This window comes from Phasianus colchicus, chromosome 7, assembly GCF_987193195.1.
Source record: "Phasianus colchicus chromosome 7, bPhaCol1.hap1.1, whole genome shotgun sequence".
NCBI lineage: Eukaryota > Metazoa > Chordata > Aves > Galliformes > Phasianidae > Phasianus > Phasianus colchicus.
The window spans coordinates 5,511,694-5,535,835 of record NC_143442.1 but is presented as its reverse complement, the minus strand read 5'-3'; the positions used below and the strand labels follow the sequence as shown (position 1 = coordinate 5,535,835).

Below are 24,142 nucleotides of genomic sequence, written 5' to 3'. Positions count from 1 at the left end.
TCCTTCTGTTTCCAGTGAGTTGGAGCTGCCAGGGCATGACACCTTCGCACTGCAGGCCAAGTACTCGTCCTTCCATTTGCACCTAGCAGATTTTTCTTGTTTCCACTCCCCAGGGTGACAGCTGCTCCAGGAGCAGACGAGGAGGAATGACACTGAGAAATAGATTCTGGCTGCACTGTGAGCACTGGTCAATAGCCTGTTTCTGAGTAGGTGGATGGCAGAGTTATCACAGCTGCACTTAGGCAATCTGCAACAGGAATTCAGAGGGGGAGCAGTCATCTCTTTGCTCATTGCCCAGAATTGTGTTACTGTGATGTGTGTCCTTCTGGAGCCCTGTAATGGGATTTGAGAAAGACAGGCGAAAGCTGCAGGTTGTAAATGGTACTTGTCGAGCTGGCTGGAAATGCTCTTCAATTTGTTAGTGGTTCTTTAGATATTCTGCTGCATTAGCATGCTAGACATGAATATTGCTGTCTTATTAGCCTTTGAAAGTGACAAAGTTATAGAAGCTGTTCATTAGATTAGCCTTCACTTGAAAATCATTTTAAAAAAGCTCTTTTTCTCTTAAAAACAGGTTGTACGTGTTTGAAAATGTCCTTACGAGTGAGGAAAATGCTGAAAATCAATCAAGTGTGAGTTTTATCTTTAATAACACAAGTAGGTGTGTGCTAAGTGAAGAGAAACAGCTCTTAAAGCAGATCCTGGTACTTCTCACTTACAGCTCTCGGTACCAATTCTTAATTTGTGACCTTCATTAGAGCTGTGTTAAATACTTCATCCTTTTAAATATAAGCAAATTTCAGGGCTGTGGAAAACTTTTGAGATGCTTTAAACTGGTCAGGTTTCCAAAGAATGACTACTTTGAATGTGTTGCAGTGGTGTTTTGGAAGTGCAATTATTTGTTTTGCTTACAGAAGGCCCTTTTTGGTCCCTAACTAAGTGTCTGTGTGAAGATGGCCACAGCAGAGGTCAGAGCTGCAGCTCCTGAATGCACTGTGCTGACTGGAGGGTCTCTTGCATGCTTTTAAACACTGCTGCAATCAAAATAGTAAAGCACCTGAGGTTTTCCACTGAGAAGTACGGGAGTTGAGTCTTGATGCACTAAATGGGCTCATATATCCTTCTGAAATTGACCACAAAATTCAGGCAGTCCTATACTCTGTGAGATTAATAACTGCAGGGTCAGTGGTTTACAATGCTTGCTGAAATGGAGCTGTTTTGTAGGGGGAGCGCTGTAGTTGTACAGTACGGGTGGTGGAGATGGTTGCTGGGGTAGGGTGTTCCAGATGTGAGTCCATTGAGGTCTCATCAGATGAGTCAAAACATGACCATGAAATCCTACTAGCTCAGACAAGACTGCTGTGGGCTCTGCTTCCAGCTTTGTTACTTGCTGCCTCTCATCAAAAGGTGATGCTTCCCATGGAAGCAGTTGACTTCTATTTCTGGAAATGGTCCCTGCTGGCACAGGGTGGTTCAGAACATGCATGCAAACTGCTTGCTTAACATCTGGGAACACAAGCCAGTTTCCTTCAGCTGAGGCTGTTGTTAGCCCTGCCTCTCCTTCATTACAGTAAGATTCCATTTACCAATCGTGTGCAGGATCCTCTGGGTGAGAAGCACTTTGCTAAGGATGTCCTTTCCCTGTTTTGCCATCCCTGGTGACGCCCAAGGTCAGACAGCACCAGGCTCTGAGCACCCGATGGAGCTGTAGGTGCAGAGGGTCGGACCGGATGACCTTCAAGGGTTCTTTCCAACTCAAAAGTAATTCGATGATTCCTTTGCAAAGTGTATCCCACGTAGGTGTCACCTTGTATTCTGTGATCATCTGCTTTATTCTGTTAGTCAGCCCTACTGAGTGATCACTGTGTGTGAGCCAGAAGATTCAGGGATAGAAGGCACAATGACGGCACAATTTGTTTTCTGAAGACGTGAGCTGAGGAGAATACTTCCCTTATTACAGAAATGCATTAACCCAATACCCACGCATATTTTGAGCATCAATATTATGTTTTCATATCCCGCAGTAGATTAAAACGTCAATCACACCATCCATATTTCATAGCTCTCCGAAGCCTCGGGGAAGGTGCACATGTCTGGTGCTGCTCGTGCCCCACCAATAAAACAGCCCTCTAGAAGGAGATCTGCGCTGGCCGTATAGCAAGATGTCAAATTAATTGTGCCAAAATAATGAGTTAGCACCAAATGCTAATTAAATATTGATGGAAGTCATACTTTCAATTATATTCATTACGGTGCAATGTGTTATGTAGGCATGGAGTGCTTGGGATGTGGGCATATTTTATAATTAGTCTCGTCACATAACAGCACTGGAGTTATTTCTCTTCTGAAATCCATTTCTAATGCACTGGAGGTCTGTGTGTACTATCCTGTTGTCATAGCAGAAGTCCTTTCAGTTCTTCTGATGCTCCAGGAAGGTGGAGATTGATTTCACCTTCCTGATGGCAGATTTCACAGCACTTACTCTGATTTATACTGCCTCTGTGTCGCCCCTCCTCATTCACAAGGTGCTCTTTGCAGAGGTGGAGCTGCAGGAGTATGGGGCCATGTCTTGCTGCAGCATCACGGTGTCAGAGGATTGCAGCTGTAGAGTGGTGGAGCAGAGAGAAATCTCAAAGCATGAGCAGAGAGGAACCTCTAAGTGTGATGTCAGCCAGAAGAATAGGATCACAGAATTGTAGGGGCTGGAAGGGACCTCCAGAGATCACTGAGTCCAACCTCCCTGCAGAGTAGAGGATGTGCAGGGCTGCTGATACCTGCTTTGGGGGAAGGCTTTTAAGCCTAAGATGTCAGAGAACAGCTCTTTGGGAAGAGTTTAATTGCTCAAAGTTTACTCACACAGAGGGTGGTGAGGCACTGGAACAGGTTGCCCAAGGAGGTTGTGGATGCCCCATCCCTGCAGGCATTCAAGGCCAGGCTGGATGTGGCTCTGGGCAGCCTGGTCTGCTGGTTGGTGACCCTGCACATAGCAGGGGGTTGGAACTGGATGAGCAGTGTGGCCCAGGACTTGATTGCTTCAAGACTAATAGCAGGTTCAGTCCCAGAAAGAATCTTACTGGAATATTTTTGTATGTGACATTGCCAGTCAAATGTGTAAAGTAGTGTGAACCCATTACTCTTAAGTTCCTTGAGCTCTTTAGAAAGACCAAAAAATGACTTCCAAGGTCACCCTTTCCTCCAACTGGAGGATGGGGGGTGGAAGCCCAGACCTGGAAGCAGAGATGCTCCAAAAGCACAGGAGTTGAGGCAGGTGAGCCGGGTGCAATTAGAAAGGAGGGTGTGAGGTTTTTCCTTCTAGAATGGGCAGCCTTAGTGGCAACTGTACCAAATTGTTCCTGAGAGGGAACTCTGATATTATGCACTGTGGAATATACATGAGCCCAGTGAGAGGCATGTGAAAATTACCGGTGGTGAAGCATTGGAAAGCAAAAGGAGCAGTTCAGCCCAAGAATAGATAACACCCAACAGAGCAGAACGGTGGCACCAGCTGCTGAGAGGGTGATTCAGTGCTCGTAATGATTTCCAACTTCACTCTAAAACTATCACTGTGGAAGTATTCCTCATCTAAAGTACAAAACTTCTCCGGACCATCAGAATAGAATCTCTCCATGTCCCGAACGTGTGAAATTAATGACTGAATATTATGCTGAGAGCCATTTAATTAAAAATGCTTCCATTAATAATGCAGTTGGAGAGAGCATGTGTGTTATGTAATTAAAGATAGCACATCAGTAAATGATACTATGCAAAACCAATTCAAAAAATTCAAATGAGGCAGAGCAACGTAAGGAACTTAATTCAAGTGGGAATAAAAGTCAGTGTGAAATAAACTCCATTTTCCCTGGAAGCTGCAATTAATCTGCTTCTGGCAACACCACTCAATACTAGTGTGGTAAGTTTTAAGTAGGGGGCTCTGCTGGTGCGATGTATCAAAATGCCTTTCTCCTTTGGCCAAATGAAAGGACAGCAGCCACTCAGATCTCAACAGAGAGCCTGAGCTGCCCAGTGCCATGCAGCTACAGTGCTGCCGTTACTGTGAGCAGTCAGGTTGTGCTCGGTCTGCTGTTTGCATCTGCGTGAAAGCCAGGAGGAGGAGGTGCAAGAGGGAGCAGAGATGGCAGCCAGCATCACCTCCAGCTCAGGTGAGCATCGTTTCCTTTGCTTCCCCAAAGCTCCTGGGCTAATCCAAATCTTCAGTGACGGATGTCAGAAATGCCACAGTTAAATATGTCTGACATAAAACTACTTAATTTCAATCCACTTCTCAAATACTGCCTGATACTAAATAGGTTCACTTATCATCCTCAATGTGGCTTCTTGAAATATTTTTAATCCCTTGGTTCCCCTCCCCAGAAATCTGTGTTAAATATCCCACACCGAGATGTGAGGTCAGCAGTGTAAGTCTGCTCAGCATCGCCTGCTGTTTTGGTGTGTGCTTCAGGAACACCCAAGGGATGGGGCAAGAACTGAGTTGTACCGACTTGCATAGACCAAAGGCAGCTCACTGCTCAGTTCTCATTAAGCTGGAACACATCAGCTCACAATGTTTTGAATCACAGCTTCAAAATGTTGTGAAACATTTGACCTAAAATCAGCCTGATATGTTTTGAAAACTTGGACTGATGGTTTTAAGAGCAGACTACAAGAAAATAACACAAGCTGTTATGTGGTAACTGCAGTTGGCGCATCTGGAACTGGCAGCATCGCTGTTACCTGTAGGATCCCCTCACCAAAATATCCCAAGTCTCATGTCTTGGGAATTGGCATTGGCTGTAGCAGACAATAAGAGTCTTAAAATACTAGGAGATAACTGATAGCTTTGGTTCTGCTTTCTTCCTCATTTTTACCTTAAGAGCTAATGCAGATAACCTCACTGCTTCCTATTTCACTGTTCCCTTCCTTGCCAATTTGGACCCAATTATAATGTATCACCTTTCAGGAAGATCGCCCACTTATTTGGAGCTGTTAAGATAAGGTAGCCAAAACTTAACTGTCTGCATAATGACAAAAGAGCCACGTACAGTCTGGGAATGAGGCAGAATAGGGAAGCTGGATTTGGATTTGAGTGTACAGCAGGAAGGGGTGGGAATAGGGAGCGATAGCTGAGATGTGAGGTGATGGTCTGGGGTCAGTGGTGATAGAACTGTGCTGCTTCCCAGTGATGGCAAAGTGAGAGCAATGGCACACAGCAAGTGTTTCAGAAGCAGCTTCTGGATAGATGAAAGGGGTGAGTGTGGCACTCTGACCCTGTATGGCTTTCATAAATCAGATTTGGCTCTTGGTGTGGCCTGATGTCGAGCTGATGCTCTGGCGTGATGACCGTGCCTAAAGGATCCACCACACTGCATCCCTGCACCGGGGGGGGGTTTGTGTTGAGTTCCATCTAAGGAAAAGCATTCTTTGTGAATTTTTGCCTACAAAATTCAGTCTGTCTTTCCTGGTTTCCTGCTGGAGTGCCCACAGCTGCAGACCTGCTTCTGTCTGAAGCCTACCAAGGCACTGGGCTGGAGGCAGCAGCACTGCAAGAAGCTGTTGCTGTGTGTCCAGGAGATCACGTCCACTTTGTGTCACTTCTAAGTGCAGACTTGAGCAGGTGGTGGACCTGAGTTCAGCTCTTCCCATCCAGTTAGCTCATAACCTGGGAAGGAATTACACTGATTTGCAGGGCTTTTTTTTTTTGTCAGTGATGAATACAGTACCACATTCTCAAAGTACAGTTCGATACCAACTGCCAATCCATTAGAAACATTTTATTAGCTTTATTAGCTGTATTAAAATGCTTCTGCTGGACATCTGAGGTGTTCACGAGGCACAGATGGGAATGGCAGGATCTGTTTTTTCAGATGAGACAGCCTACAGCTAGAAGTGTACTTGAGTGATGTGCGTCTCATTGAGCTGCTTGGTTTGTGACTTGTTACTGTCGTTTCTACTGTGCATATTTGAATAGGAACAGTGATAATGACAAATCATTATTATACTATAAATAAAACATTATCCAGATTACGCTGGTCAACAGAGCATAAAACAAACAGTAAATTCTAATGTCCTTGAATTACACGTGATTGACAGGGGAGAAAGGGCAGCACGGGATGCTGATTTGCACCCAACACCTTCGCCTCGTTGCTGTGAGAGTTTCCAGATTATTCAGGGGTTTCCACGTCCATTGAAATGATTAAAAATAAAACACTAAATGGCTGTCATTCCTGCATTTATGTACGATGTACTGCCTGAAGGAGAAAGAGCTGCCTGACTCCAGTGCACATCATCACCTGCCTGCTGCTACTAGCTTTAGCCATGTATATCCGAGTGATGGGGAGAACAGGAACAGGCATGCTTAGTAAGGACTTTATATCAATGCAAATAAGTATTTAAATACTGCAAAGCCATACTGTTAGGTTCACTGGTGCACGTTGTGCTGAATCTGTTAGGTTGAAGCGGTTTCATTTTCCCTTGGTTTTGACTGCAATCAGATCACAAGTCTTTTCTTGCAGTCAGTTTCTCAAAATTGATTTGAAAAAGTGTACCGTGATGCTTTTAAGCTGATTATTAAGGCATTGACTGGATAAAATGCAGTGGTTCACAGTGAGTTTTTTGGCGTAGCTGTCAGACTGTCATCTTGTGCCAAATCTTGGGGAGGAGGTGGTTGGAACACCATGCACAGCACCCAAAAAGTGGTGAGATGCTGCTGCTGAGGGCCAGAGCTCCATGCAGGCAGTCTCCTCCACAGGAAAATGTTTGGGCTGCTGTAATGCAGACCCTGAGGCTCCAAAGCACCTCTTGTTTAGCACAGCTCTTTTACTTTCAGTGGCCTGCTTGGGGGCACTTGCTGAAGCAGTTCATGACTGTGTTGAGCAATGCATACGCTTCTTTCCTTGATCCTCATGAATGCTATTGAACATATTTTGCCCATTGTACTGCAGACTTAAATATCTCTCAGAAGAACAAATGGCACTTGGCACAAATATTCAGCAATATGTTGTGGGATCTGAGTGTTTTGTCGTTTATTTTTTTCCCCATAAAGACACCAAATAAAATTGGGAGAAAAAACACAACCAAATATGCTGCGAGTGAGTGACAGATTTAGCAAACTCTCTTTATTTACATACAAATACATGTACACATATATTCTGTATATGTACACATATTCAAGTGTATATACATACATGGTTTCCACATACTCTACAATAAATAGCATGTAGGGTTTTCTTTTAATTGCCTACAGTGCTGAGTAAAAATACATGGCAATAAAATCATGGCTTACAGCTAAGTTACAAAAGCACCAGACACTGAACTCATAGCAATAAATCCGAGCTTATATACAGCTGGAACAAGGACACGCTATACAGAATACAAAGTAGAACACCTTGTAGGAATCGACAGTAAGAGACAAACTGAAAAACATTATTTAGAACAAGAGGGACTCTGTATGAGAAGAAGGAAAGCAAAGCAGTTAGGTTCTCGGCCGAAACAAAACCACACGTTTAAATTGGTCACCTGAAGAAGAAACAAATTAATTGTTACTTTCATATTTTAACAGTAATTTTTTCTATGAGATTTTATCAATGAAAATGGGAATTGATCTCATGAGTGAGTCCTTCTGAGCTGTTGGGGTGTACACAGCACTCGAACTGATTATTTTAGCAGTACTTCATTTAAGCCACGTGCAACTTCTTGCTCCCTGCGTGTTTGTTTGACTACAGGCAATAGAAGCACTCCCTCAGCTAGCTTTTTCCACAGGACCTGTGATATGGGACTGTGACAGCAGACTGACAGCAGTGATAAATCAACACCTAAAGAAATGGCGAGGAATTTGTGCTTGAAGCTGCAGTGCTGGAGCTAACTGTCCTGCAGAACCAAACCACAGCCAGACCCTGTGCTGTCACACCCAACCGTGACAGAGCAATGTGGTTCCATGTGGGTGTGCTGATCCAGGTGAGTATTTTATACCAACAGCAATTGTTTGGAATCTGCTTTATGAGGTGAAGGTGCATAGATTTGTGTTGTCCTCTTTGTTTTTCATTGCTTAATATATTGATCTTAAATACAGAGTACTAAGGAAGACAACTGGGTGCCGTTAAGCAGAAAATTTGTGTTACTCAGGTGTCCTCCTCCTGCTGATGGATTCTCTTTGCCACAACGTGGTGCTGAGGCCCAGGAAGCAAGACAGCCACTTCTCTCCTTTGGCAGCTGGCATCGTTTGCAGACTTTGAAACAGAGATTATCTTTCTCCAGAGTACATATGCTCTGAGTCACTGTGAAACGAGTACTGGTGCATGTATGAATGCTTAGGGATGGTCAGAACCATTGGTGACAATAGGAGGAAATGTACACCAAACCTGCACACCTGGTGGGTCTAATAAACTAAAGCTCATCAATATCTAATTACATCATTGCATATTCATGGACAAGAAGTCTGAAGGAAGAACTATTCACTCTTCACTTCGATGAATACATACAACTACCACAGCTCATAGAAATGTCCTTTCCTTCCTTTCTCCCCTCCCTTAGAAATAATGCTTTCTTTTCATATTTGGACTCGATACTTTATGAAATTAGTGGGAGAGCTGTTCGTTTGGATTTTGTATGGAAGCTAAGAGTCATCCTTATAACTTGTTCTTTATATTGTCATCTCCTAAGGTTCCCAATGAGAAAGAGAATCATTTCCTGCTAAGTGTTGTCCAATTCAAGTGAAAAATAACCTCTCTGCCTTGGAGTGTACTTTAACAAACTGATTTTCAAGATCGATGCTCATTACAGACATAATTTGCTTTGATTTTTTTTTTTTTTTTTTTTTGCATGTCTGCCTGGTAGCTCCATTATGAACGATGGGAATGCTAAAATGCAATGGTCTCAAATGAAAATGATCGTTACGTAAACAGTTTGATTAATTACGATACAGCACAAACACAGCTACGGTTTTTAAAGACTTTTGAACCTGATAGGAAAAACATATTCCTCTCCAGAAGGTTAATGGAGATGCTTATTTTTATGACCGGTGCTGGATCTCTACAGTCAGTCAGGGCTGTGTCAACCAGAGGACAAATACGGAGTCTCACTATGGTAATTATAATCGGGACAGACCTTTTGCACCAGTTTGTAATCTACGCTGTAAAAGGCGATGTAAATGCAGATAACTTTGAATGGTTTAGAACACAACCAGGAGACATGGCTTTGGGTCTGCTCTTGATAGCAGATCTTTGAGGGGTCGAAGTTGCACAAGGCAGTTTTTTTAGCGCGATCTGTTTTTTCGTACTCGATGCGGCAATTGAAGGACTTGGATTCCTTGGTCTCCAAAGTTGACTGTGGAGACGATTCGAATTCGACCACCTTGGAAGGTGGCACCAGGCTCACAGAAACGTTTCCCAGACCTGTGGAGTTATGTCGGAAATAAACACTGAAGGTGCCGTTGCCGTGATCGACGATTTTCCCTGTGATCAGGAGATTCAGTTTAACAGTTTTGATGTTCGAGTGGAAGTCGCCCCATCCAAACATCTTCTTGAATTTCCCAGTTTTTACTATAGGTCTGCGTTTAGTTCGTGCGAGAGATTCCTGAACCTCCGTGATGTTGGACAACCAATCCCAAAAGTTTTCTATGCTGTCCGAGTAGGACACCTGGCCATGTTTCAGTACTGGGGATGGCTTAACAAACAGGCGTAGCGGGTTGATGATCCTGGAGTGGACCACGTTGTCCACCAATGTCTCTGCAGCATCCTTGTCTTCCCAGTCCAGCACATCTGTAGCTTGTACGACTTGATTACCATCACAAAATACCTGTTCCAAAACAGAAAAAGAACTGTATGAACTGTGAAAAGAAAAATGTCAAGCTACTACAGGAGCCATTAATATTCGCTTTTGTATCACTCCAGTGGACTACAGTAATGAGTAACTTTCTGCAGCCCCGTGAAATCTCAAAGATTTTATTCAATAGCTTACAGAAGATGCAAAAAACTCACTAGGAGCCATCCAGCAGAAAAAATGCATAAATCTCTGGACGGGTCGAGGACCGTCACGCATCAAGCAAAGCAAGCATATTTTTTTCACAGTTATGTTAGATAAAAACGTGCCTGAGGATGCAAGAAAACTGGAAACAGCAAAGTGGTACCTCTGCTAAAAGACAGAGTGAAAAGAGAAAAGCAGAACTTTTGCATTCTGCTTTGTTGTTCCCTTTACTTAACCTAACAGATGCTTTAGGCTTAAAATCCTGTTATCTGTGTATACTAAAATTGCTTACTCTCCATTTGTATTTTTGTTCTTGCCCAAGTTTCTAGCAGATTCGGAAAGTAATCATGGTTTTTGGTGTGCTGGAGGTAGGTGCTAAACTGCCTTTGTATGGCAAGGCCAAGCCTGCAGAAGGTCTGAGCAACACATCTTACCATTTTTCAGAAGTGTGACCAGGCCAAGCTAAGTCTACTGCAAAACAGTTTGCAATCAGGAAGCATGTTAGTACATCCCGTATCAACAGAAAAATGTTAGCTTTCAAAAAGGTGTGTCTTAGTAAGCATCAGATGCCCAATTTAATGCACAGACATACTGCCTGTGTACAGCCTTCCTCTTCACTCTGAGAGTAGAGCCCTGTTGAAAATACAGAACTAGAGCACGCTCTGAAAAGGTCAGAAGTAGGATCTGTGTTTCTGCAGGCTAGAAATGAACATCCACCTTTCTTTACACATCCTTGAAGTCCTGAACACGAGTTTTGTAAAACGTGTTTGCCTGTTAGTTCTGTTTGTTCCCTTCAAGCTTATGCCAGAATTTTCAAGTACAAAGAAAAGATTTTCAGCTGCTTTCTTCATCATTAACCAGCACGTAAACACATGCATGAGTAAAATGTAAAGAAGCTCAAGAGGGAAAGAACAGTGCTGTACCAGGTCCAATCCCGAGTGAAATACTCCCTCCTCTTCCTCCTGGCAAAATGCTGCTGAGATTCCACCTCTGCTTCTGCAGGGCCAGAGGTCTGTATGGCAGACTCCTAGTATTGCCAGCACTGGGACACAGTTTTCACTAATCGGTGGGCAACCACAGCACCAATTCACTCTCAGCCTGAGACCTTGTATGTCAAGTTTCTGCCACCACACAATGTTTTTTATGGCTGAGCTATGAACTCGGGAAAATAGGAGATCCTAATGGAAGCTGTGACAGATGCTTATCTGCACCAGCACAAATAGCTGTCATAACGATGCCGAGGGAAGCTGTCACTGTGATGGAAAGTTCTCAGTGAAGCAATGTCATGTTTATGCATGGATCTTCAGCCACTTCTAAGCCAGTCCACATGCTCAAAATCAGCTGGGTGAAGCTGCAGCAGCTGGCCAGGGTGAGCTCCCAGCTACAGCCAGGGCTGGGTTCAGAGCAGCAGGACCTGAGGCACACACTCACCTGTCCTTCACCCCAACCCAACGGAGGCCCCTGAGAGCTCTAAGAGAAGCTGTACTGCTGCACTTCCAGATTCCAGCAGAGACAGGGCCCTGGTAGAGCTGATAAAATATTTCTCAATGGCTGCGTGGCTAACCAGCCTCCTGCATGAACTGCTCATAGCCATGCGAAGATGTGGGCACCTGTAGTCGGTGTCACTGCTAGTAACTGAGCTGGGAGCAGCTGGAAATCTGAAGGAGAAATACATGGCATCAGAGCTGTTCAGCACACAGGCGGTTCTAACTCCGCTTGTTTCTGTGCTCAGCTGTGCCTGTCCTTTGGCAAGGGCACAGGAACACCACATTTGTCCTCCTGGGCTACTTTTCTTTTGCAGCGCTTACTGAAAGCCGCTCTATGGCTCTTTGGCTTTTCTCTCCTTCCTTTTACAAAGAGAGCTACAGGGCACCGAGTCATGTGCTACTGGTAATGCTCGATGTATGCCTCTTCTGGGGGCTCTCACTCCAAATGAGATAGCAGAGCATTGCTTTCTCAAGTGCTTTTTGCAGCAGGCTCTGATAGAAAAAGAAGAAAAATGTGCTATGAGGTTCAGAGAGGCTGCAGGATGGGAAGCAGTGATGCATGCTCAGACAGGCTCGGTTTGTCACATCAGTGAGGTATTAGGGCAAAATTATTTCAAACGGTGGAACTGCAGAGTGGTATCATGCGAAACCACTTTTAATTACGGGTGTGTTGCAGTGCATGAGCAGCTGGCATGCTCACAGCAAACAAGCTGCTTCAGCTGAGGTGACATGGTGGCAATTTAATAGCTTTCATCATACGTGAACACACGATGGTTCAGATGTTGAATCATGACGATGCACTATTCACTATTCCTGTTTAAGGCACGTACAGCATCAAATGAACACGGCTGCAATTTGTGCCTTACTCAAAATGGGCAGTTTTTCCTCCTTTCTCAAACAGACTGTAGGACTCCAGTCTTGTGCAGCCTTATTGACTGCCCTGCTGCTGCCTTGTTTCACTCATTTGGTTGTAGAAACGGGGCTGAACTGTCAGCACAATCAGTTGCAGGAAAGAGGACTTTCTGCTCAGTGCTTAGTACTGGAGCAGGAATGAAGGTGCATTGTTCAGAAATGCGAATAATATTTGTACCTTTTGAACATAAAACCTTATTTCTGTGCACGTGCAGAACTTGCTCTATTTTAACTAAAGCTTCTTGCAGTGACAGAATCGAACGCTTAACACATCCTTTTCTTCTATGCATTGCAAAGACCCTTCACTCGATGACAGCTTTTTGCTATTAGCAAGGTTGGGCACGTGCCCACTTGATTCACTTTGGTTAGCAATTTCCGGGAAATAAAAAAAAATATCTGTATTAAAAGAATGCAGCGCATGCTGGAAAAATGGCTTCCTCAGCATCTTCCCATTTCACAATAATGCTTCTCTATAGTGGAAAATATTGCTGGTAGGATATTCGAAAAAAATACTAGCTTAGGGAAGTGAGTATATACATTTAAATAGATGGCTATTGCTGTAGTTCTCCTCTGCTGCACCTGCATTTTCCCATTCCCTCCAAACCATCAATTTCCAAGCAGAGGAAATAATTTAATCTATTTTCTGTATTATGGAAGCTGTAAAATGTCACGCAGTTACCCCAAAATTTCTGTTAGACTATGGATATTTCCCATTAAGTGCCACTATCTGGACCCATTGAGACGTACAGAATCCATGACACGCCTTGCTCTTACATTTTGTTACACTAAACACAAGAACAGTTCAAACCAAAGCATAACATTGTGAATATTTTACACTTAAAACCATTGGTCCTTTCTGTGTGCTTCTCTGACCAGCTGTGATTGCTCTTCGAAGAGCAATCCTTTCTCATCCAAGAATGATTTCTTTCACACAGACACACTGGAACAGGTTGCCCAAGGAGGTTGTGAATGCCCCATCCCTGCAGGCATTCAAGGCCAGGCTGGATGTGGCTCTGGGCAGCCTGGTCTGCTGGTTAGTGACCCTGTACATAGCAGGGAGTTGGAACTACATGAGCATTGTGGTCCTTTTCAACCCAGGCCATTCTATAATTCTATGATTCTGATCATGGTAGTGAGGCTTGGGATTAAATAATGTTCTCATGAACCATTTTTGGGAACTCAGCCCATGTGGAAGAGATGCTGTTGTTAGCAAAGGCTGTGTTTCTGTATTTGCACAGTTAGACTCACGCTCCTTCATCTGGAATTTGCTCCCACACCCTTCTCTGTGGGCAAGGCACTAAATGAAAGAGTAGCCATGCAAGAGTTAATTTTCTCAATGCCTTGGGGATTTTATCCAGGTCATCACTCACCAGCAATCATTTCTATAGCTTCCCCCCTGCTATCGTTTAAAATCTGTCAGCAATTAGCTGAAATAAATAGGTCTGTTGGGATAAGCAGAGCTCAAGTCCCTACTTGGTCACTGGCTGGTGTTGCAGTATTTATCCTGCAGAGGAAGAGGAAGGGGTGGTAGGAAGGAGGTAGAACACAGCAATGATCACCTGTCCTGGGTTTCAACAGTGAGGAAAACTCATCCAGGGGAGTTCCAGCAGACTTTGAGCTCTCCACTGGTCCCAGCCCTGACGCTGCATCACAAGGGTTCAGAATCATGCCACTGCCATAGCTACATAGGATGCTGACCACTTCGGCTTCCTCCTGCTAATTTCAGCATCATCCTGCAACAATAACGCAGGATCACTGAGCAGCTTCACAAAAACCTCACTTTGAATAGGGGGGAGAGAAGGAAGAGAAAGAGCTCTGCTTTATCTGTTTGAAAATTCAATGATTTCAACACATTTATCAAATTTTAAATAATTTATGTCTTGACAGGCCTTATCAATTTTGCAAAGCACACGAATTAACCAGATACAATGATCTCATATTAGCTTTTTCAGCATCTTACACCAGAGCCCAGAAAGATTAATAAAAACTCAGACTGTCATGAATTAAATGGAAAAAACATAAAATTGTGTTCCATTATGGCCTTTTTTTGCAAGAAAATGTTGACGGGTTCTAATAATTCATCACAACAAGCTGAGTTTGAACTTTGCTGATTATTAAACGCATTTTTCCCAAAGGCAGAGGCCGTGATAGGGTTTATGGCAGCAGATGTGACTGCTGTCAGGAATGCTTCAAGGAATTTAGGAATTAAACAACGTCTTCTTTTAGCAGGACTACAGCCTTATTTTGCAGGACATTATAAGCATCAGTGCTGCAATTGTGGTTTGACTCTTACCACTGCAGCTTTTGCTAGGAATGAAAACTTTGATTTAACACCCCGGGTTGTCACACAGAAAAATCTCTCAGGATACTCAGACCTTCAGCAGTCCAAACTCATACACAGGTTTTTGCTTAGAAAACTTTGATCATTGGTCCCTTTTATCCAAAAAATCTGTGGGGAAACTTAATATTTCCCTTGAGGAAACAGATTGTGTAGGTCAGCCTGCACTGAGAAACAAGGATTTGCTTGCACTGAATTGAAGACATTTCACGTCTGGTCAGCTGTAAGATTTTACTCTGATTCCATTTTGCAAGGAAAGCACAAGAACAACTTCGCTTGAGATCAAGGGAAGCTGAAACAAGGCTTCTTATCTGAATGCACCTGGGGTTTCTTCACCAGATGCTGCACCTGGGAAAGGGCAGCCCTGGGTGTATGCACAGAGTGGGACGTGAAACTATTAGAGAGAGTCCAGAGGAAGGCTGTGAAGGTGGGGAAGGTCTAGAGGGTAAGGTGTGTGAGGAGCTGAGGTCTCTGGGTTCATTGGGCCCAGAGCAAGGGAACTGAGCAAACCCTCATGGTGGTGCAGCACCTTATGGTGTGGAGGGACAGCACTGAGCTCTGCTGTCTGTGACACCCAGGGCCACGTCAGGGGGTTGCAATGTAGTAAGTTTTAAAGACTCATGCAGCTATGGTTAGTTTCTTTCACTCAGGAAAGAGGGCCAGAAATCTCCTGTTCAGTAGCGAATATAATTGGATTGCTTTAACAATTGTGCCCTGTCTCCTGTAGTTAACACCAAACTGACAAATTGCTTCAGCAGAAAAAACAAGCCTTCATGATCGAACTGTGCAGCCCGTTAACTTTTCTGCTTGGAATTGAATCCTACAAAGCAGCTGGTCACTGCAGCACTGTGCTGGTGTGATGTGACGTGACGTCCTCCAAATATCCCAGCACCTTGGGTGAAGTGTCAGAGAGAAAGGAGAAATGGGAGAATCAAACTATATATCCACGTTTTATTGTGAATGTTTGGATTTTCTGATATATCGTTGTCTGAAAGTCAACTGATGCCAAGAAAAACACCTGCAGGAGACACAGCAGTAACAGCGAGCCCGAAGCATTCCTTAACTTCTTAGCTGTTTGCCCTTCAGGAGTTTCAGGCTGTCACAGAAGGTAAGGCAGAAAACAGACAGTGGAAACATAAAAGCAAATGTGCAGACTCAGTGCTACCTTCCCCCACTATAATATGGCAAGTTCCCTCTTCAATCTCGCTGCAGAAATACAGGGATTGCATGAAGCTGGTTCACTGAGCACTACCTAAATGTGCTTTGCTGTTTTTCCTCCCAAGATCTGAGAGAAAAAAATCTCTCTATACCTACGTACACCTGAAGGCTGGAGAAGGTAACAGGTAGAAGTCTTTAATAAGAATATAAGCCAACATTCAAATAACCTACTGACAAACATATCAGTCTAAAATAAATGGCCGTACTGGGAGCACTTCCAATTCAGGCTATGATTCCATTGCATATTTTTCAACAAAACAGACACTCCAGCCTCAGTGTCGTGTTTTACAGAGAAAAAATCACTTTAAAAATTTCCCCTTTTCGTGAGGCAGCAAAAATAATATTTTACTTAAAACAGCACTTCAGTAAGGAAACAAATTTACAAGGAGGAAGAAGCAGAAGCAAAGATTGAAAATCTGAAGCCTACAATTTGAAGTCTACAATTAATTCCTTCTCCTAGAATTTATTTGGAGAAAGTATTTGCCATTTTTTCTCACAAGCCTTCCAATACTTTTAGCTTAAGTGTTCCCTCCAGCCTCAGTTGGAGAAATGGCCCAGCAGGCTTTTAAATGATATCTGTGTATTGCATTGATGTACCTTTTTTTTGCTGAAACAACAGAAAACTTGTTCTGAGAATTGCTTCTTTTCAACAAATGAGCACAAATTCTGCTGTTGAAGAATTCGCGTTGTTCTATGTGGGTTTTTTTCCCCATAAGGTTAAAATAGAGGTTTTTGAGGTTAAAAAAAAAAAAAAAAAAAAAAGGTACCTTATTTATCTGCAGGAAAAGGCATCTGGAGTTCAAGAGGCATTTGGATGGGGTGCTATGAGATATGGTTTAGTGGGTAGTAATTGTGATTGAAGGATGGTTGGACTAGATGATCTTGTAGGTCCTTTCCAATCTTGTGATTCTATGATTCTAAAAGAAGGCTCATAGTTTTGTCTGACATTGGTTAGATATAGATATTGGTGTTTCTAAGCAGTTTTTGGCATTTGGGAGGCATCCAGCTCTTTTTGAAGGGTGGAGAAGTAATAGCAATGTAGAACATCAATGATCTGAATGATCTGAAAAGCAGTGCTGTACCAAATATCTAATTCAGTTTCAATAAGATATACAAATCTTAGTTGAGATATATACATATGTAGATATGTGAAATGGTCAAGAAGAACATGTGGCTGATCCCAGGACAAAAAAAGGAAATGCTGTGGTGTGATTCTAAGCTACCTGACCTACCTGGCAGTGGTCTCAACTGTGTTAGAGCTGAACTGTCCTTCAGCAAATCAAGCAAAAAGGTCATCAAGTCTCTGAGATACTAATGGGATAATCTCGCCAGATGGGGCTTCTGAGGAACTTCTGAAGTTAGATGGCTAAAAGCTGAAAATTTGACTTCAAAAATCAAAGCACGCTTTCTTCAAGAAGAGACTCTAATCCTGGGAAGGGAGAAGATGAAAGGTAACCTAGACATGCAGGTTTCAGCCTCAGTGGGCTCTGTTCTGTCCATCCCCACGTGTGCCAGGGACGTTTCTTCAGGCAGGCATCTTCTAGCAGCTGCTGCCAGCCTCTTGCCCCTACACAGCCCTCTCTCTGAACTGGCCTGGCCACACAACTGATGTGAACTGCACCAAGGGACCTAGCCAGTGTTAAGAAGAAAGCACCACTGGTGCTGGAGAAACACAGCTGCTTAAAATCCCAGCTGTACTCTTGCAATCTGTTCTATGCTTGAGCTTCTCTGGTGCCTTGGACACATGTATCAGCTTACAAGACTGAGACGTGCTTTAGGATGAATTTAGATTCCCAACCAATATGTAGGTGTTTTTAGAAGGCATCTCTTTCACCTTTCACCTGGTGAGCCTGTGAGGTGTCCCAGGTGCTTCCAATCTCCACCACCACGCCTGCAGATGCTGCTCAACAGCTGACAGGAATAAAACCTACAAAAGGTTCCTCTTACACCAAATTAAAATGGGGCTGTTCCAACTGCTCCTTTGCCACTGTAGTGTTTGCTGATTGGTCATCTGTTGAGCTTTACAGTTTGGTTCTCTCTCCTGCTGATTTCTTTAGTGCTTGGGAGACTTATTTTTGTTGAGATCAGTTTGTTAAGATACTGATTTCAAACTGTAATTATGTGTTGTTGAACCAGCAGTAGCACTGTTATGTTCTTGGCTGCAGGAGAGCCCACAGATGCTCCAGTCCACTGAAGGAGGAGGTTTCAAGGCATCTGGATAGAGGTGGGTGTGTAAGGATGCTTGTGGGAAAGTGTTTCAAGAGTCATAGTCACCTAGTAAGACTATTTTATGTAGTGGAGAAAGTGCATAAGTGGAAAAGTGCTGTGCCTGCTAGAAAGCACCCTGATTTTACTCAAGTTGTCACCTAGGTTTTGTATGCCTTATAAATTTTAAATTAAAAATCAATTACAGAACAGCCCTTAATCTCCTCTTTGGAGTTGATTTATTTTTGGATGAGAACTCTGAAACCTGACTGACCTCCTCCACGCTGAGCATGATGCAGAAAATAGTGATTTTCTATCTCGCCACTCACGTACCAGAATCAAATGTTTTACTGCATTATGAGGAAGAGTTTTAATAATCTAGACAGATTAAAGGAATAAAAGGATGCTCCCGACAACTCAGAAACAGGGAGAAGCTGATTTCTAGCAGATTTCAAACCCTGTATTATAACAGTGCGTAAGAGATGATTAACAAAGAAAAATATTACAGTTATCTACTCCCTTTGAGAGCCTAACTAATGAACCTCCAACAGCTGCTGTTGAAAAATCAGTAACACTATCACTATCAATTTCAAGACAAAGCGCAGCTGACAGATGTTTGAAGTGATAAATCAGGCTGCGCAAGGATTAAAATAACAAGCCCCAAATGGCCTTTAAAAGACAAAGGTGCTGCAGCAAACTATTTTCAGCCACTCTGGATACAGTCAAAAGTTAGATTGCAGATACAATTATCTCGCAAAACAGTAATGGCCAAAGTAATACGTTATGAAAAGCCTAACAATGGCAATACTGGAGCCAAGTTTTTGAATAGAACAGGTTTTATATTCATTTGTGCTTTTAATGGCAGGGCTGAGAACGCTGTGCTGCCATGAATATTACTTTTGGGAATGAGTTATGAAAAGCGTGCGCTGGGCTGAAGCATAAAATGTAACTGAATTGCATTCTTGTACATTTTAATTAATCCTATTTTAAAGCAAGAAGTTACATTTTAATGGGCAATGAACAGTGTTATTTAAATAAGGCATATGATTTTTCTGTTGCTTCACTGCAGGCTGGATTTCCTAACAAGCTGTCACTGAAGTGATGGAGATAATGAAAAGAGTCCATCACAGAATGGCTTGGGTTGGAAGGGACCTTAGAAATTATCCAGTTCCACCCTCTGCCATGGGCTGGTTGCCCCCCAGCAGCTCAGGCTGCCTGGGGCCCATCCAGCCTGGCCTTGGGCACCTCCAGGGTTGGGGAACACGCAGCTCTGGGCAGCAGTGCAGGGCCTCACTGTCCTCTGAGTAAAGAATTTTTTCTAATGTCTAATCTAAAACTCCTGTCTTTCAGTTTAAAGCCATTCCCCCTTGTCCTATCACTATCAGACCACATACTAAGTTGGTCCCTCTCCTGCTTACAAGCTCCATCAAGGTACTGTGTGCTTGCAAACTCTGCCTTTCATGGGAGACAACTATAGTGGGGGGAGAGCTCCAAAAATCAAACTTTCTGAACTTGATTTCAGCTTTCACTGTTGTATGCCTCTTATCAGAGGGTACTTAACTCTCTGACAAGTTAGGGAGGAAATGTCCTGTTCAGAGGATGCAAACCAGTTGCTCTCCTGATGCCAGGCTTCTCACAGCAGGATGGGGCTGCCTGGATGCCAGGAGGCTCTAAGCCATGCTGGGTGGCAGATCCGCTGCTGTCTTCAGGCTGTAGGGGCCTTTGGTTTGAACTCCTGGCTGTGGGCACAGCCCTGGTGTGTGAGAGACCATGGGGATTCTGTAAATTAAATTAAAATCTTTTCCCTTTTGAAACCACTTAGCATGAGGTAGCGCACGAGGGCACTTCCAGATGTTTTACTGCTGCCTACACACAGGCATGCATGCTGGTTTCCTAAATGAATTACTCTCCTAAAGATGAGAAAATCATGGACCAATGCTGCCTCTTTTTGAAGTCTGAAGGTGAAACAATATTGCCCTCTGGCCATCAGCAGTCAGCCCTGCCTGCAGCCACTGCGCTCCACACAGTGGGATAGAAATACCAACTTGCATTACAAGGTCCTGTTTAAAGCCACTGTTAACCCCTTTTAATTTAGTCAGTCCATCCTAGGAAAAGGAAATACAGAATTCCCTTCAGTCTGAAATTGTTTGCACTTTGAAGACTTGGGGAACAGTTAAGGATTACTTGGTCAAATCCTTTCTAAATGACAACCTTCCTAAAACAGGCTGTTTTCCTTAGGCTTTTTTCTTTAGCTATTGATCAATCTAACAACTTTTCAGATTAATTTTGAAAACAAAGAATTGCTCCCATTCAAGATCACTGCAAGTACGTGAAAAGTTAATTCTAAAAGGAAATGGATGTTTTGAGATACTTAAAAAATGGTGTGGCCCAAATGTGAAAGCCAGGTTGCCATGTGATTTTTTTTAATTTTTTTTTTATGGTGTTTAACTAGAAGTGGTTTTTCCATCTGTCCTGTGCCCAGAAGTAACCAATTCATGCTCACAAAACAGAGAAGAGCTGAGGTTGATACCCAGTTTGACTGGAAGAATGTGTGTGTGGCTCGTTGCTGCTTGGTGATTTACAAGGGGGCTGAATGTCTGGGATCTCTGTGCATGAACTGTCAGAGCACAAAAAGGATCTGAAAAAAAAACAAAAGGACATCTTATATCAGATATAATGTTATGTTCTTCTACAACAGGCACTAATACAAACTGCTGCACTTGCATATAAAAATGTAAGTTGAAACCTATTTACTCCACGTGTATCTGTATCAAACAGGAAGGGAATACATTTGGTGCATCTTTACAGCTTTCAATCTTTCTTTTACTGTAAATTACTGTGCACGTAACCCCAAACATTAATTTGGCCTCATCACAGGATGCAATCGAAGTAATTCAATTAGCATACACAGAACAACATTTCTAGGTTGAATGAAAGAACAATGCTGGCAGGGTGCTTGCAATTGGTGAAGCAAGTAGAAAAGGCAGATAAAACCCCCAGTGGCAGAGTAGGGCTGGGGGAGATGGGACTCTAGTGCTTTCAAGGCACATGCATCTAAAATGTATGGACTAGAAAATGTACAATCCTAGAAACAAGTCAGCAGGAAGCATTTTCTTCATATGCATACTAAGGGTGTTTTGAAGAAGGGCTGTAAAAATGCATAACCTTAAAAAGTTTTCCCTGTTTTACCATGAATCATGCAAATAAGAATGCATGTTTCAGTGGGTATCTGTGTTCTAAAAATCGATGTTTCTATATAGGCTGTTTCCCAAACCTTTGACTGCAGAACCTCAGCAGGCCTGAATAGGAATTCAGTTTGGATGAGCATTCAATGAGCAATCTTGGCTCTGTTGACTTTGGTGGCTTCACTCAGCAGCATTTTTTTTCTTCCCTCCAAAAAGTTTAGATGATGTCTGCATTATCCATGAATCTGTGTTAAAACTCTTGCCATTTTCTTCACTGGTCCTGATCTTCACCATGCATAGTAACCAAGTGCCTCTTTTGTAAACCAGTGTTTAAATTTCTTTGGGGATTTTTCTTAGTCTTGATCTCTTGGGCAGATAATGAATTTGCTTCCAATTTGCTTTCCAGAATCCATAACTACAAACAAGCCTTACAGGTCACTGCTTAGTTCAATTCCTGCATAAAAGGGTTTAACATGAACTAAAGCTTTTCTCATTATATTCTGAATCTGTATACAAAGCCTTACCAAAATTTATGAATGGGTTTGGAACTGAGATTATTCACGCTGCTTGTTAATGCTCAAAAACTGAACAAACCAGAGCTGGGAAGGACAGCTCAGGGAGGATATGAGATGAGATCTGATGAGCACGAGGTACATCTGATGATGTGTAGTAGTACAGAGGCACGTGTTACTTCTTGTTTTTAATGCATCTTTTCATATAGATTATGGAGATCAAAGAAGGAAAGAAATCTAACTGTAACCGCTGCCTAGACCAAAGATGGTAATAAGCATAAGACAGCCAAAAAAGCAGCTCTTGTAAATGTTTTAAATAGCTTCTACTGCATACAAAAGGTGGTTCTACAGGGACTGCGAGTAATCCCTCGTATTAAAATTGAATGTGCTGCCTTAGTTGATCAATTACAAAGATTTTTTAAAGTCTATAAATATGTATGTGCATGACTGAACCAGTAATAAAAACGTGACTTTACAAATCTCCAAGTCTCCGTGCTCAGGTCAATAAACTGTGCTACATCAAATAATGTTATAAGTCTTGATCTCTATGAAGTGCTGGCTGGTGGTGATGAACACTTTCAGGAACGGCTGCTTTGTCCTGTCTGCCTGCAGAGGGAAAGACGAAAAGGGTTTGGGATCAGGAATTTGTAAGTAAATCTGTTTTCCACATCCCTCCTGGTTGAGGTGGAGGCAGACAACCTCCCAGCTCCAATCTGAGGCATAGCAGCTCCCTGCTGCCTGCATGTCTCACACTAAGGAGTGCAGGACTGTCAGTCTGTAGCGATGCCTGGGTTGCTGTCACTTGTGTTCAGAGAACAAGTGCTCAAATGTGTTTTCGCTACACTGGGAGTCTGCATTTCCAAATAATGCTTCAGAAAGGAAAAGGTTGCCAGATGGCCTTCCAGTCAGCAAAGGGCAATACTCATTAGCGCAGATAAGGTGTTTGTGGCTTGTGTCTGACTGCTTACATCTTGGCTGAATTTCAGCCAAAATTCTGATAGCAGAAAACGGATCGAAATATCTGAACCATTTGGATGTGTGCTTTGTTGCTGACCAATGCTTGGAAAGGGATATTTTTCCCTAAGGTGCCAACAGCATGCTTCACTTTGTTGCTTTAACTCTCCTTGTCCTTTTGCCTACTACCTGTGGAAAATCCAGTCTGGATGGGAGGCAGGAAGAGAGCTCACTAGTGTTCTCTCTAGATGGGACTGCAGCTTTCCTGGCCATTCCCGAAAGGGTTCATCATTGCCAGTCACTGAGATCAGGACTTGTAACATTATTTGATGTAGCAGTTCATTGACCTGAGCTGGGAGACTTGTAAAGTCATGTTTTTAAGACTGTGTCACGGGAATTCCCTCACTGCACGTTGTCAGTGAAAGGGTGCTCATCCATATACACACAGCACAGAGAAAGCGGGTCGTTTGGAAGAATGTAGGTACTAAAAAGTCAAAGTTTGAAGTTCTACGTTTAGAGATGTGTTTGATTTGTTGTATGTTGAAGCCCAGATCCAAATGTACTGCACCTGGGTCACATCTGCACTAAAGATCTTGCATTCTGTATGGCTGCATGAGGAAAATGTTCCCTCTAAGAAGCCAAGGCTGATACAGCCAGTGACAGGTTGTTGAGGAGCATCTCAAAAGCATGCTGGGTGCAGATCTGACTTCTCATGTCTGGTAGCCACAGGACTCATGCAAATAACTGACGTGTGTGGTCATTTCAAGAGCAAATTATAACATCAGGTAGTACTGAGATATTCTGTTGTAGGAGGCCAAGAATGCCCTTGGTTTTAATTATTTATATTCATATTGTTTACATTATATGATAAATGACCGAACAAGAAATATGTGCATTTATTGCTACACACACGGCTTCGACTGAGCAGCTCTTATTTTTTGCTGTATGGCTGATATTGTAATTAAACCTTGGTATGCGTTTTGGGAATTTTTAAAAAGCCTTCTGAGCTGTGCTGCACAAAGTACTTCTTACAGAACCATCCCTTTTCTCGTTTCCTTCATGTTTACATTATTCATATAGCAGACAGAGGGAATCAAATCGCGCAGCCTACAAAAAGAGTGAAAAACAGAGCCTTGCTTGCTCCCAGTAGTAAAGAAATGTAGCGTTAAGACTTGAAACTCATTTCCAATTTTCTGTGTTCGTAGCACATTCTCTAAACAGTGCATTATCTCGCACACCAGATGTGCAGCAGTATCTAGGTACAACAGGGTGCGATAAGTATGGAATTTCAGCCTTATTTCTTCTTTTATGGCTCAAGTCAAATCCTTACTCTGATTTTAATTTAGGTTTCTGTCTTGTTTTGGTGTGGGTTTT

The 24,142-nt window shown here is 42.9% G+C and overlaps 1 protein-coding gene across 1 annotated transcript in view; it reads right to left on the bottom strand.

Moving 5' to 3' along the window:
* Nucleotides 1–7,095: 7,095 nt before the first annotated feature.
* The window catches only part of NXPH2 (neurexophilin 2), a 31,864-nt gene continuing 14,817 nt past the window's right edge, over nt 7,096–24,142 (bottom strand). Inside the window, exon 2 of the mRNA XM_090143353.1 lies at nt 7,096–9,789. Coding sequence (XP_089999479.1) covers nt 9,046–9,789 — 744 coding nt within the window. The 3' untranslated portion in view covers nt 7,096–9,045. The remainder of the gene's footprint in view (nt 9,790–24,142) is intronic.